The sequence below is a fragment of the Vespula vulgaris genome, chromosome 16, assembly GCF_905475345.1.
Source record: "Vespula vulgaris chromosome 16, iyVesVulg1.1, whole genome shotgun sequence".
Lineage (NCBI taxonomy): Eukaryota > Metazoa > Arthropoda > Insecta > Hymenoptera > Vespidae > Vespula > Vespula vulgaris.
Window position 1 is genome coordinate 2,806,256 of NC_066601.1, and position 19,160 is coordinate 2,825,415.

Below are 19,160 nucleotides of genomic sequence, written 5' to 3' on the forward strand. Positions count from 1 at the left end.
TATAAGAAATTGTTGAACAAATGTATTTTTATATATCTTTACTTACGTAGATTTTAATGTCCTTATAAACAATTAATTATTATTCAATTATTCTTCAATTATTATTCACTTTTTATTCAAATTATTTATGACAAATAGTTTATAACAAATAGTTTATGACAAATACTTTCTAACAAATTGTATAGAAAATATTATCGATGTATTTATATATATCTATATGGATCATTTGATGCCAATGTATAAAAAATTAATTTGTTGAAATTGTTTATAAAAAATTGTTTATAAAAAATTATTAAATATATACACATACATGTATGTATGTACACCTATAAAGATCATCGGTTATCAATTTATAAAAAATTATTTTTCGAAATTGTTTATAACAAATTGTTTATAACAAATTTTTTATAACAAATTATTAAATAATTTGTTCATATATGTGAATACATATGCCTACGTAGATCCATTTTATGTCAAATTATAGAAAATTCATTCATAAAATTGTTTATAACAAATTGTTTATAACAATTTGTTAATAACAATAGGCTGAAAAAATAGTTTAAAAAATGCCCTTTACAACGGTATTTGTTTCAAGTCTCTACGACTTTTAATTCCAGAGATATAACAACTTAAATAATTAATGTATATTGACCCCTTGACCTATATAATTTCTTGGAAAACGTAGTAACCTACATAAATTCCTGGAATTTGAACAGCTGTGAGTAGTACTACTAGTAGTACTATGTACATATGTTATGCATTTATGAATGAAAATCTTTCGAAGGCGATATCTCCTCAACGGAAAGTCGTAGAGATGTGAAACAAATACCATTTTAATGAGAAAAATGTTCTCTATTCATCTACGTATTCAGATTATATCGTTATAATAGAATCGATTTTGTCAATATTTTATAGTCTCATATTTCGTCAATTTATCGCACATACATAATAGATCTTTGAATCAATTTTCTTCAAAAGTAATTCTTTGAGATTGGTAACTTTTAACGATTGATTCATGCATAAAATCATAGTAAGATAACGTCGATAATACGTAAAGTATTTTAAAATGAAAAATATATGACCTAGATCACTTTCATAATCACCAGCTCATATAATCTCTATCAAAATGTATGAGAGTTCTTTGTGAGAATTAAATAACGGAGCGCTTTTTTTTGAAGTTAATTCGTTTTTAACGTTCATGCAATTTAGTTGTCTTTTTTGCCGTAGATAATATACGAATAAATACGATCCTATTTATTTTTCGCATGTCAACTTTACAAATTCGTTATATTTTTCCTTTCTTTTTTTTTTTTTTTAGATCAACCATTCAATTATTTTTTATTCGAAAAAATACTACATATATATTTTATTAACGTTATCAAAGATATATATCTCTATCGTTTTTAATGTTGAACTTTTTCTAGTATGCTCTTTGTGTTTCTTATCATTTCGATCGGACAAGAAAAATATTCAAGGAAAAGTATGAAAAGGGTAGGAAATATATATATATATATATATATATATATATATATATATATACGTACATATAGCTGTATGTATATCTCCCTTCTGAATATTTTTCGCGGTTACGTTTATTTTAATAGCGAACACGTACAGAATAATAATTTTTAATTGGAGCGTGTAAAGTCAACTAATTTTCTTAACACAATTAAGAGTTACCGTTTATATGAAACTAAATTGAAATGTTCCGTGCAGCCAAAGTTTCGAATGTATATTAAAATCCATATATGCATATTTTCTTGTTTATCTTATTATCACTATAGTTTATTTGAATATATTTATATTCATTTCTTTCTTGTTTCTTTGTTCATAGAAAATCCGATGGCGTTGATTAGATATACCTAGCTACAGAGTTCTTTAATTAGCTTTACTCATGGAGTTCGTTCATTGAATTTATTCACGGAATTCTCCAATTAAAAGTTCATCGAGTAGAGATAATCCTAAAAGTCTGAGTATATCGGTCTCCAAACTTATTTTCTATTCTACGAAACAACATTAATTTGTAATTACCATTATAATTTCTATTTTCGTTCTTGCGAATGTTACATGCAATATACATTTATGCAGACTTAACTCTTTGTTGGTAGTGACTTACTGTATTGTGTTACATGATAAAAGTATGAAAAGTAAATTCGAATGAAAATAATTCTAATTTTGAAAAATTAAGTTAAATAACAAATTTCATTATTTTGTAAATCAATTTTAAAATTGAAAATATCACATTATTTTAATTTAAAGCGTGTTTAATTAAAAAATTTTTAATCTTAAATTAATTTCAATTTTGTTAAAATTGTGACAAACATTGAAGCATCATAGATATTATGCTAATTATTCCTATAATAATTATTTTATATTTTGTTTTATCGTGATATATAATTATTAAGCTAGTCGTTGTTTTCAATAACATGCAATTATCTATGGATAGTCTGTTTGGATCTTCAATAACGTTATTCCTGTGGGATACCTTAGAGATCCTAGAACGATGTCAAGACCACTCTGGGCCTGTCAGTCTTCTTGCACCATGCTTCCAATATTGCTTGATATATTTACAGCGAAGTCATTTGGGATGCTGCGTTCTACTGCTACCTAATTGGTCTATTACATATATATCTGCCATCTCTACAAATCCATCTCAAATTTATGAGATTTTAAAGACGGATAATAGAACCTATTACGAGTTGATGTCAACGTAATGTTGATTTTTTAAATAAGATCTTTTAGAAATTCATGAATGTGAAAAGTAGATAAGAAAAAGGTGAGATAGATAGATAGATAGATAGATACATACATAGAGAGATAGAGAGAGAGAGAGAGAGAGAGAGAGAGAGAGAGGGAGAGAAAATCAAGTTTGAAAAGATCTTCTAATACTCGTCGAAGATAAAAGATTGGTGGAAGCGACATTTCTATGACCTATTTCGAGATTTCATTCGCTTTGAATAGTGGAAAACGCTTTTCAACAGGAAAACAGAGGAATATCATGGTTTAAACGGAATAATTTTGTTTAACGAACGTCCTGACGAAGAAAGGTTGACGAATACCTCGTTGGAATATTTAAAATCCTTTTCGACAAATACGGCCTTCATTGAGCACAGAGCATTATTTCATTTTGACATTCGTGCTACCTTTGAGAACTCTGTCCGTGTATCGGTAAAATGAAAATGGATGGAGAGAAAAACGAGCTGCATTTACGTATTGGTTTATGACAAAAGTACTATCTCACAAAAGTTCATCTCTTTTATTTGGTTCTATTCTCAATTATCGGATTTTAATATCTGCATATGACACGTTACATTCATGTTTAAATTTCGATTTTGTTTACCATGCTACTCTTATTGTAATTTAACATTCTTTACCCAGGAAGCATTTAATAAATAATATTATAGAAAATAACAGCGAGCCTTTGTGCATAAACTCATATACACGCGCACGAACACACGCAAACAATCCATACATCAATTATAATATAAAATTAAAATCTCCATATTTCTGATCAATTGGCAATAACTTTGTAAAGCATTCAGTATCTTGAAACCATTTTTGATTCAAATTCTGCAATCCTTTTTGATTTATATTCTGATCAAGATGATCATTACGTTTCTCTTTTTCATATTTTGAATGAAATTCGAGAGGTTTGTTAGTAGCTTTGAAATCATTCCTTCTTTATTTTCTCTCCGTTTTTATTTTTCTCTTCGTTTTTTTTTTATAAAGAAAAAAAGAGAATTGCATTTTTGATAGAACGAAATCTAATAGGTCCGAATATAACGTGAGTAATTTATCCAAATATAAAAAAAAGAAATAAAGAAAAAAAGACTTCATCCTTTTCGTATTTAATCATTAGAATGATGACGTATTCGTATTAATCATTAAAATATTTTTTAATGTGTTTTAATATTTCTTAAATTATTAAATAAGAGATTACTTACTTTGATTCCATAATTACTCTCCTCGTATATGATGGACACATAACTCCATCCCATTTTTAAAACGATATCTACCATGGCCTTGACCTGATAATGATCACTTGGTATTGTTCTGGTGAAATACTCGAAACGTTGCTTGTTCGAGAGTTCTGGACTCGTTGAGAAGAAGGAGACCTGTGAACATAAAAAGAAGTAAAGCAAAATTACAATTGATTTTTATCATAGAGAGCATAAAACATATTGTGTAGTGAAATTGAAAGGATGAAAAGAAGGGAGAGAAAGAGAGAGAAAAAGAGAAAGACAGACAGAGAGAGAGAGAGAGAGAGAGAAAGAGAGAGAGAAAGGGAAAGAAAGAGAGAAAGAAAGAGAAAGACAGACAGAGAGAGAGAAAGAAAGAGAGAGAGACAGAAAGATAACATTTCAAAGACATTTCTTGTTTACGAGTTTCCAGTCTCGAGTGGTAAGAAGCAAAACAAAAAATTGTTTATTACAGATGTGTTTGTACGTGCACGTGTGCTCGTACGATTCCGAGAATTTTCTTGAACAAAATTATATAAACAAAATCAAAGAACGATAGTTTGTCCTTATTACAACATTGCCAATTCTTCTCTACTATCGAATGATGTAGTTTTCCTTCGTCTATTCAGCCGTCCAGACGTGTCGAGACTTGCTCCTGAGTTAGAATTTTACTAATGGTATTTCTAGCTTCTCATTTATATTATATATAATATTTTATAAGTTTGATTTTGATTAATTATTTAATTACATATTATATACATACTATTTTATAACATATTATAACATTATTTTATAACAAACATATATATATATATATTCTGTACAGATCACATATACGTATTATATATGTATTAATAATATTCTTGTATATTTTCAGGATATTATTCATCATATTCAACTGATTTGTGGAGGCTGACACGTTGGATACCAACTATTATGCACTTTCTACTGCTCTTCGTATCGAGTTTAAACAAGTAAGTTCATTGTTAAGAGATTTTAAAAGCTCGTATTAATTAATATAAAAAGTTAGCTATTCATTCTAACAAACTATCTACGAAATCGTTTTATACGATTTAACGTGTTCTATCGTCATTTTATTATAGGTTTATACGCTATACTATATCCAAAGGTTTTATTATATAATATTTTCTATAGTTTGTAATAAATTTAGAGATGGATCCCCATACGCAGCAACCTCCTTGTGGTGGGATTCGGAAATCGGTATTGCGTACGTTTATGTATTTTATATCATACAACGTACGCACTGCCGGGCCAATGGCTGACGTTCGGTGCATTAGAAAATTTTTTAGAATATGTTCCATTCCATTTAGAAAGAGTATTTCGAAAGAATATATCGAATTTGAAGAGTTTAAAAAATTAAAAAGATATTAAGAAACCGAGAGAACAATATTGAAAACGCGCAATATGAAATTATATTAATGCAATTATAATATATTAATGAAATTATAAAACGCAATATGAAATGAAATTAATGTAGAATAAAATTTCAAGAAACGTTTATCCGCTTAATTAATATCATAATTATTATAATTTCAATATTACTGCTCCTTGTTTAGTTTTACTTTAATGTTATATCTATTTTAATTTATAGGTATCTACGCAGTTAGTATACTTCTGTAAACATATCCCTATCGCGATCATATCTATTTTTAAGCGATAAATACAACGCGATTTTGTTCGTTTGCTTTTATTTATTTACTTTAAAATAGCTTATAAGTTTTACAGTTACATCTTTTGAATGTTTTCTAATTCTTCTTTTTTTTTTAATTAAAGCATAGAAAAGATGTAGTACAAATTCACAATTTTATATCACGTAATTTGAATAATGTCTTTGAACAATATGATTTTTAATACGATATAAATTATAGAAATGAACGCTGCGGCTTGCTTTAACCATTTTTATTCAACAGGTCTTCAGTTGTAGATCGCGCGCAATGCGATCTTAGAGTCAGTGCTTGTGCGAAGTAGTTTGATTGTTTTGCAACCGAATAGGTTGCTTTAAAAATAAAATAAAGTAAAATAAAATCGCGAATTAGAGTCAGTGTTGTTCGTCGATTAAAATATCTCGGTCGCGTTAGTAAATAAGAAAACAAGAAATTATATTATATTCTTGTTAAAACCATTTATTCGCCGCGTTGTTAGAATCATTAACACACTTTCGGCCAGTTCGGGAGAAGAGGATTGCGTTGCGATAAATATTGTTATGGTCGAAAGTGTGAATTTAAAAAATCGTCCTCTTCATCTTTACCGACGACTGTGAAGCTTCGTCTGGATATAATTACACGTAAGTATCTTTCTTTTTTCTAATCATTATTTCTCATTTATTATTCAAAACACGTGTTTTAATCATTTTCATTCATCGAACATATTTTTTGATATGGAACATATAATTAATCATATTTCGTCCTACTTTAATTATAGATCAATCAACGGATCATCGATTCAACGATTCATCGATTCAACGATTCAATGATAATTTCAACCAACTTCACGACATCATTCAACCTCCTACGAGGGGGACGAGTGTTTTGGAGCCATCGCAGAACTTCTTAAGTAGTGAGTGAAAAATTTTAAGTTCCTCTGGTGCCCATCATGCCGAGGATGAAAGGTCCTTATCGGCACGGGTTACTGGTTGTATTCGCAGACGTCTCATGTCCGAAACGAGCAAAAGTGTCCGTGATTAAGATCTTTGATTTTATTCACGAGTGGTCCCTATATGTTTAGTTAGATATTTTCTTGTGCATATTTTATTATTGTTATTATTATATATATATATATATAGATCAGGCCAGGGTTTTCTTGTTTCAAAATCATTTAATTTACAGTGCTGTTTATTAGCACTTTTTTCTCTCTTCGTTTTTGCTCGCGATATTAGTAATGAAATCGGGCATTTATTTACCCGATTTCGTATAAAGCATATAATGTGGTCTACGTTACATGCATTGCTTCGTACTTAGTCCATTTAATCGCGATTTACTTCGATATTTCAAAATATCGATTTACCAACAAATGAGCAAGAAGACAAACCCCTTCCGCGACGGATAGATTCTGGCAGTTAAGTGGTGGATCATAATCCCGTTCTTTCATTAGAACAGCCATTTGATGAAAGGAGTCGTCCGAGGTTTTTTATTAAAATTATATATTTCTTAATAATGAAATTTCATAACTGCATAATGCGTATGCATATATACGAGCTATGTGCATATTTCATCCCTCCATGTCAACGACTGCCTACCGCGGGTCGCTCAAAGGCCCTTAAGCGGTGCATACAGGTGGGGTTGCAAAACTATTTTTGCCACTTATTATTTTTTTACCACTTTTAGTGGTAAAACCCATATGTGGTGGTCACACTCATATGTGGTGACCGCCTACCATCATCCATCCTTGCTTGAGCTCTTGCTAATAAGACGTGCAAAGAGACTCTAGAGTCACAGTCCGCTTAAATTTTTTTATATATATATTTTTATATATTTTTTTATATCTTTTTTTATATATATTATAAATTAATCATTTTTTAGCTCAGGATTTTCAGCACTAATATACTAATACCCCTTTCCCCCCATGCTTTCTGCGTTCTCATCCATGCGTTTAACCCAGGTGTTACTCGTGTGGGTGAGAAACAGTCAGTGTGGATTTAGTTTTAAGTTTCCTTTTCAGCGACTGTCATTGTGCTGGTGATTGCACGGTGTACCTTGCACTTGTATGTGCGTTTTAGGAAGTGCATTGTACATCGTTTCGCGATAACTTTTAAATAGATATAGTAGATATCTAATATATAATTATATTAATATCGATTTGCTTAATAGTTAGCACATTCTTGTGGAAAATTTTAAATACTCGTATATATTACTAGTATCTATACGTATACTAGTATGTACTAGTATTTTTGCTTTAGTCATATATGCAATAATCATTAGCCTTGGCAGTCGATTTCAGCAATTGGTACGTACTCCTCATATATTAGAAAAAATACGCGGTTGAACTAGGGTGTCGGAGGTGCCCCGGGGCATGCTCTCTAGTGTAGGCTTTTGCACCCTGGTGGAGTGTGAGAGAACCGTGGAGTGTATGTGTTGGTGTGAATGTTTGCACTTTTTAAATATAGGTCATAGGCAGGCAGGTAGCATACTTTTCTGAGTGAATGTTTCAATTAAGTTTAAGTAGGTAGGGACCGGGTAAGGATGCGATTCCCACTCAGAAGTGGGAAGTCCTTTCTCCGGGGATTTGTGAAGTTTCAGCAAATTTTACGATCCTTCAGCAAGGCTGAATTTTTATCTTTGTCTTCTTATTTTTTTTTAATTTTTTTTTCTTACATCTTTTGCTGACACTTTGCATCGCACGATATATCAGTATCAAACAGTTCGAAAAACTTTGCACCCGATGAGAACATCAGATACATCCCATATCTTTTGAACTTGGCAAAGGATTTTGAATTTGTTCGATACTTAGTTTTAAATTAATTCTTGCACTTCGCGATTCTTAAAATATTTATATTTCTTATTATCTACTATCTATATATTTCTTACTATCTATATATTTCTTATTTAGAAATAGAATATACCTACATAAATAAAATGGAAGTATTACAATTCTTGTGATCTTGACATTTTACCGAAACTATATCCATCTTTTAAGTGCAACGAGTTAATATTAGTTTGTAATAGGTTCATCGACTAGACTGAATATTATATCTGCTGGAGCATTCGATTAAATGTGCCTGTGTTATTGCGTACGGTTGGTGGATTCTTTGAGTCCATTGATCGTCCACAGGCTAGGATAGCCTTACGGTTCGAATATTTATATACGAATATTTTACTTTTATTTTTTATTTTTTTTTAATCGGATAAATAAATAAATGAATAAATAAATAACAATCGTTAGAAAATCGAGACGCACCTAGGCAGAGTAGAAAACGCAGTTGAGAATACGTGTTGGGACTCGTCAGTGCCGTTTGGGGTGATTCATTCGCGAATTTTGCCATACTACAGTGGTTATACTATTTAGAAGAAATCGATACTTTACGTTGCAAGCGCTTACCGCTCGTTAGGTTAAGTTAAAAAAAAAGAAAAAACCAAAAACAGAATAACCTGCGTGCGAAAATGTGTTTTTCACTTCCCAACCCCTTAGCTTGCGACTATTGCGTCTCGTTCAATGCGTGCGTTTACACGAGTGGTTTGAGTCTTGTTACCTAAAGTGAGATCAGGTCGGGATTAGGTCGGTTTAGCTTAGGGACGATTTCATTCTTGTAGTAGCAACCACTGCAGTATGTCAATTTTTGTGGGTGGGTTGCTTCGAACGGTAGGGCGTTTTTTGATACGTAAACTTAGCTTGCGTCGCACGTAAGGAATGCTCCAATGCAGTGGTTAGGGCACGAAGCAAGAAGTGGCTATTTGCTGAAGAGGCCCCCACTTATTGTGGCTCAAGAGGGCAACTATTGACTATAAGTCATTTTTCAAAGGTAGACGGCATGTCGAACCCTTCGTTAATGGCTTATGGTCTTATCAAAATCCCTTTTACCCTTTTACCACGTTGACACTTATGCTCGTAGTAGTTTGTTCCTGGACGGAGATGATGGACCATTCCATCTCCTTGCTACGGCGTTCCACACTCGCGTTCGTGAAAAATCAGAGTCTTTGCGATTAGAGTCAAGTTTTTACAGTTAGTTATTAATTAATAGAGTTTTTGCAATTTTTTCTTAAAGTAAAGTCGAGTCATTGTATTTTTTCAAAGTAGAGTCAATTCTTCATTTCAGAGTAAAATCGAACCCTTTGCATTTTTTATTTTTATTTTTATTTTTTTTTCCTAATTAAAGTCAAGCCCTCCCTCTTTTCATTTTAAATTAAAGTCGAGTCATTGCATTTTTCTTTTTAAATTAAAGTCGAGCCCTTGCATTTTCCTTTTTAAATTAAAGTCGAGCCCTTGCATTTTTTCTGTTTTAAATTAAAGTCGAGTCCTTGCATTTTAAAGTTTTAAGGTAGAGTCTTTTCTTGCAGTAGATTTTTAGTTACAAAAATAAAGTCACGCTCGTTAAATATTGTGTGGACGTCCCTGACCTGCAGCAGCATTGCACTCAGGAGTGCATTTGGATACCCAAGCATGTTGATTTTTAATTCAGAATAATCATATTTTAATCATTTTTTCTTTCATGTTCATAATTTCATAATGTGTATGTATATATACGAGATATATGCATATTTCAATGTCAACACAGCTTTACCACGAGTTGCAAAATGACTCTTATGTGGTAATCATTATCATTATCATTCCTATCCTCACCCTCATTATCTTTTTGCAATACGATTCTGATTATTCTGATTGATCTGATTAATCGGATTATTCTGATTATTCTGTCTAGTTTGGTTATTCTGATTAAAAATCTACAAGACTTGATGACGAATCAGAATGCCTGCATTCAGGAATGCAGATGAATATATAAAATGGCAGTTAGCACTCAGGAGTGCACATTAAAATATGTCAAGGGTATGCATTTTTATTCCAAAATTATCAACAAATGAATATGAGATGAAGGATTTGATAAATATATATATATGAAAGAGGGAGAAAGAGAGAGAGAGAGAGGAAAAAGAAGGAGTATTTTTATTATATATATAAACGTTTCATAAGAAATATTAAGAAGATATAATGAATGGTACAAAGATTATTAATAAATGTTTATACATATTTGAAAGAAATATAAATATTTTTTGGAATAAAAAGGCATAACTTTTGGTATATAAATGAGATGAATAAAATGGCTTACCTGCACTCAGGAGTGCATATGAAAGGTTCACAGTAAGTACATGATTGCATTCAGGAATGCAAATGAACAAATTATAGTAAGGATATACATTTCACATTCGGAATGATCAAAAATTGATGAATGAATGCACTAATAAGGATACTTAATAAAGAAATATATAAATACATCAATCTCTGATAATATTTTTTTCAATATATTAAACCTGTCTACTAATAAATAAATGAAATTTTATTTTATTTCATATATAATAATTGAATGATATTTAAATGGTGCAAATGAATCAAAAGAAACTTTGAATCATTCTGATAAAAAATGTGTAAGCTTTGCTAGATGAATGAAGCGACAAAATGGCAGCCAGCACTCAGGAGTGCATATTAAAATATGTCAAGGGTATACATATTTATTCCAAAATTATCAACAAATAAATATGAGGTGAAAGACTTAATAAATATATATGAGAGAGAGAGAGAGAGAGAGAGAGAGAGGAGAAAGAGGGAGTATTTTTATTATATATATAAAAGTTTCATAAGAAATATTAAGAAGATATAATGAATGGTACAAAGATTATTAATAAATGTTTATACATATTTGAAAGAAATATAAATATTTTTTGGAATAAAAATGTATAAGTCTTGGTATATAAATGGAGCGATTGAAATGGCTTGCCTGCACTCAGGAGTGCATATGATAGGTCACAGTAAGTACATGCCTGCATTCAGGAATGCAGATGAACATATAGTAAGGATATACATTTCTCGTTGCGAATGATCAAAATGAAAATGCACTTACAAAATTATATAATAAATAAATATTTAAATAATATAGACTTATATAATTTTTTTTTAAATAATATCTCTTTAATAATAAATATAGATTTTTTACTCTTTCTATATTCTTTCTAATACAATAAAATGTATTTATATTTTAATAGAGTGCAAGTGAATGAAAAGAAAATTTGAATCATTCTAAATTAGAAATATATAGATCTTGCTAAGCGAGCGATATGATACAAAAATAACAGCCTTGCACTCAGGAGTGCATAAAATATGTCAAGGGTATACATTTTTATTCCGAAATTATCAACGAGTGAATATAAAATGAATTCACGAGAATTAATATATATATATATATATATATATATATATATATATATATATGAGAAAGAAAGAGGAGAAAGAGAGAGAGAGAGAGAGAGAGAGAGAGAGAGAGAAAAAGAGAGGGAGTATTTTTATTATACATATGAAAGTTTCATAAGAAATATTAAGAAGATATAATGAAACATATACAGATTATTATCATATGTTTATACATATTTGGGAGAAATATGATTATTTTTTCGAATAAAAATGTATAAGTCTTGGTATATAAATGAAATGAAAAGGCTGACCCACACTCAGGAGTGTGGTTAAAAATAGTTCAGAATAGGGACAGGTCTGCATTCAGGAATGCGCCTGGATACTCAAGCATATAGATTTTTATTTCAGAATAATTATAAATTTTTTACATGATTATTAGTAAATTAATCATTCTTTCTATATCTTTTTTATATATGTATATTCGCTTTTGATGATTATATTTTTATATATATATATATACTTTATTCAATGATAACACTATTTTTTTCACAAGTTATAGAACGGCTCATTTATTGTAAGAGTCATTTTATACCTTGTATAAATATAATCATCATTTTATGTAGATTCCAATTATTCTGATTAAATATCTATAAGACTTGATGTAGTTAGGGAAGTTAAGATTTTTATGTTTAAGGATAATATGTTGAAGCAAGCAGTGGCGATAAAATAAATTCGTAAGAATAAAATATAAGAATATATTTGAAATATTTTATTTCTTATATTTTTAATTATGTTTTAATTATTTCTTATATATCTTTCTTTAATATTTCATATAGAATTACTATTTTATATGCATTTGTGCATATGTGCTTCTAAAATATATATTTATAATAAATATACATATTTATATGCATATGTGTTTCTAAAATTGTGAAAATGTTCTACTATATTTATTATAATGTAATAGATAAGAAAGTGTCTTATATATAAATGATGTAATATGTACATCAGACACTTGATGTAACTGTATACTTCGCGTTAGTATAAACGTAATAAAACAAGATAAAATAAGATATGTGTAATTTATTGGTTAAATTTAGATTTAATCTCGTTATGGATATGATTATGGCAGTATATAAAATTGTGTATACATTTTGTAATGCGACACAAGGTGCAGTATATGCTTGCTCTATCTTTTTTAAACGGGACTTAAATTAATTATTTTACATTGTGAAATATTCAGAATATTCTTTTTTCACTATACTTTCTTTTTTCATAACGTTTCTTGAATAATTTGCAAAGTGTATTAAATTAAAAACGGAATTAAAAATTAATCTGTAAATGTATTAAACAATTGACAATTTCGTATGCATTTTTTTTTTTATTTATATATTTGTATATAAAAGCCACGCATAATTTCGTAATTTTGTTTAAATGTAAAACGTATTTTTTAATGCATCGAGAAATCGAAATATTCATTGCTTAATTTTTTTGTCATTTTAATATTTATTTTTTCTTATTTCAGCATTACAATCTGTGGCTTAAAATATATACTATTAGATTTTTGTGTTAATTAAATTATCAAAAGTGAAAATATTTGGCCATGGATTGTATATACGATTACATCTTTCCACACATGCCCTTTTATATAATTTTTTGTTACAGATAGTTTTACATAAAGCTACAAGGTTAAATATTGGAAAATATTTCTTTATCAATGGGATTAAAAACAACATCAAGAATAACATTTCAAGATTGTTAATACTGTCATAGTATATGACATAAAAATAAATTAATAAATATTATAGATGCACTATATAAAATAAATTTCTGTTTCAGGTTTTTCAGAGGCTTTAATCAACAACGAATCAAAAGAAAACAATAATATAATTAAATTGCGAAGGACGTCAATGAAGAATTGCAGTTATAAAAAAGAAAAAGCAATGGAAGATGAAATATCTGCAATTATTTTTTTTATTCCTTTGAAATATTGAAGAAATTTGTAATTAATTTTCACAGATTATGTTTTCTGTTACAGGAAATATCGTTTAAATTGGCAAGATTCGATTCCTCTCTGTTGGTTTTTGTTTTCGAGAATGAATGAATGAATGAGTGAGTGAGTGTGTGTGTGTGTGTGTGTATGTAAAATATACTGTGTGTATATGTTATATATATGTTTTCTTAATATATGTTCTATTTTCAGAATATAATAATATCATAAATTTCTTATGTCCACAGGTTACCATAGGTTACTGGTCCATTACATAAAATTTGCAAATTAATTTTGATTGTTTTATTTTAATTATAAAATGTTTCATGTTCACAAAGGTCATTCTCATATAAATCACACAAAGTTTAATCTTCACAAAGTCATTTCTCATATAAAATTTGTATATTATTTTAATTGCTTGGTGTTTAATTATAAAATGATGTTTTATATTCACAGGTAACTGCTGATTTGTTATATAAAATTTGCTTATTTTTTATTTTATTTTATTTTTATTACTTCTTGTTTAATTATGAAATGGTTTAAATGTTTCAGGCTCCCATGTGACTGTTAATTTATTACATAAAATTCGCGTAGTATTTTGATTGCTTGTTTAATTATAAAATGGTTCAGATGTTTTATGTTTACAGGTGGCTGCCGGTTTATTATATGAAATTTGCATATTATTTTAATTACTTGTTATTTAATTATAAAATGTCCTAGATGTTTTATGTTCACAGGTAGTTGAGCCATTTACATCACCTGAAGAAATTGTATGGATGGAATATATATGGAATATATATGGAATTAAATGCTGAATGAAATACAGTGGTGTAACAAAAATGAATTCATCAATCTCGTATTTTTTTCAGGATTAAATTATTTTTATTATGTTTCAGATAACAAGAAGATATCTTCATAATATTATATATTCTTATGTTTTCAGTTTTAGCATAATGCGATCGATTGGAATAGAGTTTCATAAATATGTTTAAAGAGCTCTCTTCCTTCGCGGGTAGGTAGGTCGATATCAAACGGATTCATAAATTTTGGTCTAATCTCGATCGATTAGAAAAAATTTTTGATTCATTTCGCGATTGTTGATTTTGTTTTTTTCCAAATTATAATTTTTTCTAAATTATTATATCTTGTAGAATATATTCTATATTCTATATTCCAAATTATTCTATGTCTATATTGGTTCTAAAATAATTAATAGTAGAGTCATAGCCCGTGGGTCTCCGTATGCAGCAACCTCCAAGCGGTGAGACCTGGTAAATCGGTATTGTTTGAGATGTATTTTCAAATACAAAGCAAGCACTACCGAGCTAATGGCTGCATTTAAATTCAATCAAAATTTATTATATTCTATGATGATTTTCTGTATCTTTTCATAGTGTTTCAAAGTCTTGCACTTAAATATTTCATGATATAAATTATGCAAATTATTTTCTTTTTAGATTACATATTTAAAATTTAAATGTATATTTAAAAGAGACATGTACATTGAACAGAGATACCGTTTTATTATTTAATGTATTAATTATTACATTTACTTTTCAGTTTCTATCAATGTGCCGGTCACGATCGCGTTAACATAAATCAGCATCCAACTTGAAAAAAAAAAAAAAATAAACGGATTAGGGAAGGAGATAGGATGTGGATTCTTATCGAAAAGGTACCCCATTAAGTTAGCCAGAGGAATTGCGCAAATCACAGGGACACAAGAATTCGGGTGGAGAGAGTGAGAGCGAAAGCATGTAATCTAATGGAGCGAGAGTTACGTAATGCCCGTTCTTTTTTCTCTAGGGTATGTCACAAAGAGTGGTAGTATGGAGGCTGCTGGTAGTGGTGTCCTCCAACCCCAAGGGAGAAGGCGACATCCGTTGATTTATATCGACCGATGACCCAAAGTAAAGCAGCTCTTACTAACGGGTCAACACCTTCATTTCTACCCTCTGCTTCAAGGTTTCGCTTCGTTCAGAGATTATTTTTCTATCCCTCTCTCTTTCTCATTTCCTCTCTCCCATCCATTCTCTGTCTCTCACTCTCTCACTCTCTCTCTCTCTCTCTGCTTTGTTCTTTTACATAATGTTAACTCGACATCGAGACTAATTAACAATCAAGTATTTGTGAACATTTCCATTGTTAGCGAATTTTAACAATTTCTCTTTTTCATTTCCAATGTATATATAATATATAGAGGATTTAATTAAGGACTAATTGTTATTAGTTAAATACGTTTTTATGTAATACGATTTTTCTTTAATTTTTTTTTATAATTAATCGTGTATTCTGATAAATGTTTTTTTAAAGAATCATTCATTATATTCAAACGGAATCAAGGAGAGATTAGTACGAAATACTTATTAGGATAGAATCGTATTGACGATTTAAATTCATAATTTTATTTAATAATTAACAGCACGGAATTACGCACAAATCAATAGTTCATTCGATTTTTAAATATTACGTATATTAACATATTGTATATATTTTGCATTATTTAGATATTAGATTTGTTGTAAAATCAATCTTTGAATAAATGCAAAAGACATTGTTAGAATATTATACATTATAATATTAATGAGAAGTATTACATTATATACCTATAGTATATTGTATTAAGAATATTAACATATTATATATATCTAGATATCAAATTTTAATGGACGACCTTTTGAATAATTTAATCGAATTATCAATGGGTTAACATTTCGATTAGCTGAATATCCAAGGTAAAAGATATTAGAGAGGGAGAGAGAGAGAGAGAGAGAGAGAGAGGGAGAGATAAAGGACAGAGGAGAGAGTACAAAGCTTATTATCGATTGATGCATTTCTACGAAGTCTCTTCTATAAAATGTCAGTGATTAATCGTTGTCCCTTCATACTTTTTAAAGGAACAACCTGCAAACGATCAATCTGTTTCCTTAACCTCTGCTCTTTTTTTCATTTTTTTGCATCGTACTTCTCGCTTAATAATAGCCTGAGCCCTTTTGAAAACTCAAGACCAGGAACCAAAAGCTCCTATTTTTAACGTTTTTTCCAATATCTCCGAGTCCGTGACGCATCAGCAGCTTTCTCTCTTTCGACACGAAGCCAAGGAGGTTCGTTACAAGAGCTACGAGGATTTACGTTTGTACTTACCGAACTTCTCGAAATAAATTTTGGTAGTGGTAAGTTCCAAAGAGAGAAAGGTAGAAAGAAAAGTACGATAAAGATATATATATATAAATATATAGAATAACTCGTATCATATTTACTAGAATTTTCTTTTTATATATACCACTTATTTTACTTTTACGTTCGTCGTTTAATTTCGAATGCGATTGTTTTATCCATAATTTATTATTAGTATTATTAGTATTATATTAATAATAAATATAATGATTCATTGTATGTATTATACTGAAGGATTTATTCGGATCAACATTTTGATTAGTCATTGAAAATCATTGAAAATGAGTTCATAATAAATGATACGATTTATTCTATACACTGAACAAACCTTGACATTTTTAGACACGTTTGTAATAAATAATAATAATTATTATTACACGTCGCTATTATTTTTACAAATAATATAACATACAATGAGATAATTAACTTACTCCCAAATGAACAAGAGATCTGATTATATTCAAGGATATTGAGATATTGATATTTCCCTCAAGAGATTCTGATCGAGTGATGATACTTACTAAATCTGTCAAGGTCTTAGCGATGACACTTCAACCACAAGAAGCTTCGTCCGTTGAGAGAAAGTGTCTTAAAGTCGATCGATGATTTCAACCCACGACGTGAAATTCGATAAACGTTAAACTCTTTAGAAGGTAACCGAAGGATCTCTCTCTCTCTCTCTCCGCTTCTTGCGAAATGGAAGAGGATGAGTTTATGTAGCGAGAAACGAGTTAGCGTTATCTCTTCGCTCGGTTATAGCAGCCTTCTTTATCGTTTCTTTTCGTAACGCCTAGACGCCTTCTTTTTATTCGATCCGCAGTTAGAATCTGCTTCTCTTCGTTCCTTCTCTTTTTTTCTCTCTTTCTCTTTCTGGTGTTCGCACTTTCTTACTTAATAAAAAAAAGAAAAAAAATGAATATATTCATCATCGTTTGTCAGAGACAGCATACGAAAACCAGCAGATTCTCCGCGTTGTGTCTTCCTCTCTTTTATCTTTCTTGCTTTTTTTCTCTTACAACTTCTTATCATGGTTTCCTGCAACGGAGAGATATTTCTTTACCATTTCTCATTGTTCTCTTCTCACGACATGTATTTTTCTGTTCGCCAAGGTATGGTAACGTTGTCTTCCTTCTTCTTTCTTTTCTTTTCTTTTCTTTTCTTTCTTCCTTTCTCTCTTTCTTTCTTTCTTTCACGATTTCATCGTTTATTAAAGTCGATATATCTTTTGTCACACTTTCACGATTTTTCTTCATGAAACATGATTATAGTACTGTTAATATTCTTGCAACGGAAATTATTGTTAATTTACGTTGTTGTTTATTTTTTGTTTTAGTCTTGTTTATTTATCTCCTTTCTTTTTTCCTTTTTTTCTTTTTAGAAAATGACAAAGATGACTATCGAGCTGCAATACTTTTATTCTCAGTCGATCGGTTTTACACGCGCGTTTCAAGGCCACTACGAAATTGCCAATTCCTTTGTGAAGCGAGCATACGACGTTACGTTTAATTGAAACGAACCGGCTGCGTCCCTCGAAGTCCAAACCGCGCGAAATTGCCACGGTGACGGGTGGCATCGATAAAGTGGAACAAACGAGAAGGCTCGAACGATCGACATTTGCCTACCTTCTTTCTATCTTTTCTTATCTTTGAATTTTCAAAATTGATAAGAGACAAGAAGGCAATTTCGGTATTCGTTTAATATTAAACCTAATCTAGGAAAGTATTACATCTTTTTTTCTTACTTTTCTTTTATATTTTTAAATAAAATTAAAATATTGAAATGACTTTGAAAATGAATTTATATATCTGCCCAAAAAGACATATTTATATGATTTGTTTTGTATTTAATAGGGATTTTAAATTCACGAAATACGACAGAAATGATATAGAAACCTTTCAGATTGTAACATTGTTGTTTAGAAATAACATTAAGGAAAAGCAAATTAATATTGAGAAAATTAAATGTATCAAAAGAGTAATGAAAATAGTGATTTATTTTTATGTCATTTTTAGATTGCACGCATCATAAAGACGTCGTATATTCGTGTTGATACAATGTTAGTCAAAGTTTAACGATAGAAACAGCTTTACGTAGAGTAAACTTCGACGTTCGTGAGTGATTTTCCATTTGGTCGCTTTGAGTTCAATTGTTAGGATCAATTAACAGCTGTCAGATTGATT

General features: G+C 29.7%; 1 protein-coding gene across 5 annotated transcripts in view; it reads right to left on the reverse strand.

Moving 5' to 3' along the window:
• LOC127069769 (metabotropic glutamate receptor 2-like) overlaps positions 1-19,160 on the reverse strand; it is a 152,524-nt gene that overhangs the window by 11,037 nt on the left and 122,327 nt on the right. For all 5 annotated transcript variants that reach the window (XM_051007210.1, XM_051007214.1, XM_051007211.1 and 2 more), the window contains exon 4: positions 3,945-4,115. In XM_051007210.1, the coding sequence (XP_050863167.1) occupies positions 3,945-4,115 (171 nt within the window). The remainder of the gene's footprint in view (positions 1-3,944; positions 4,116-19,160) is intronic.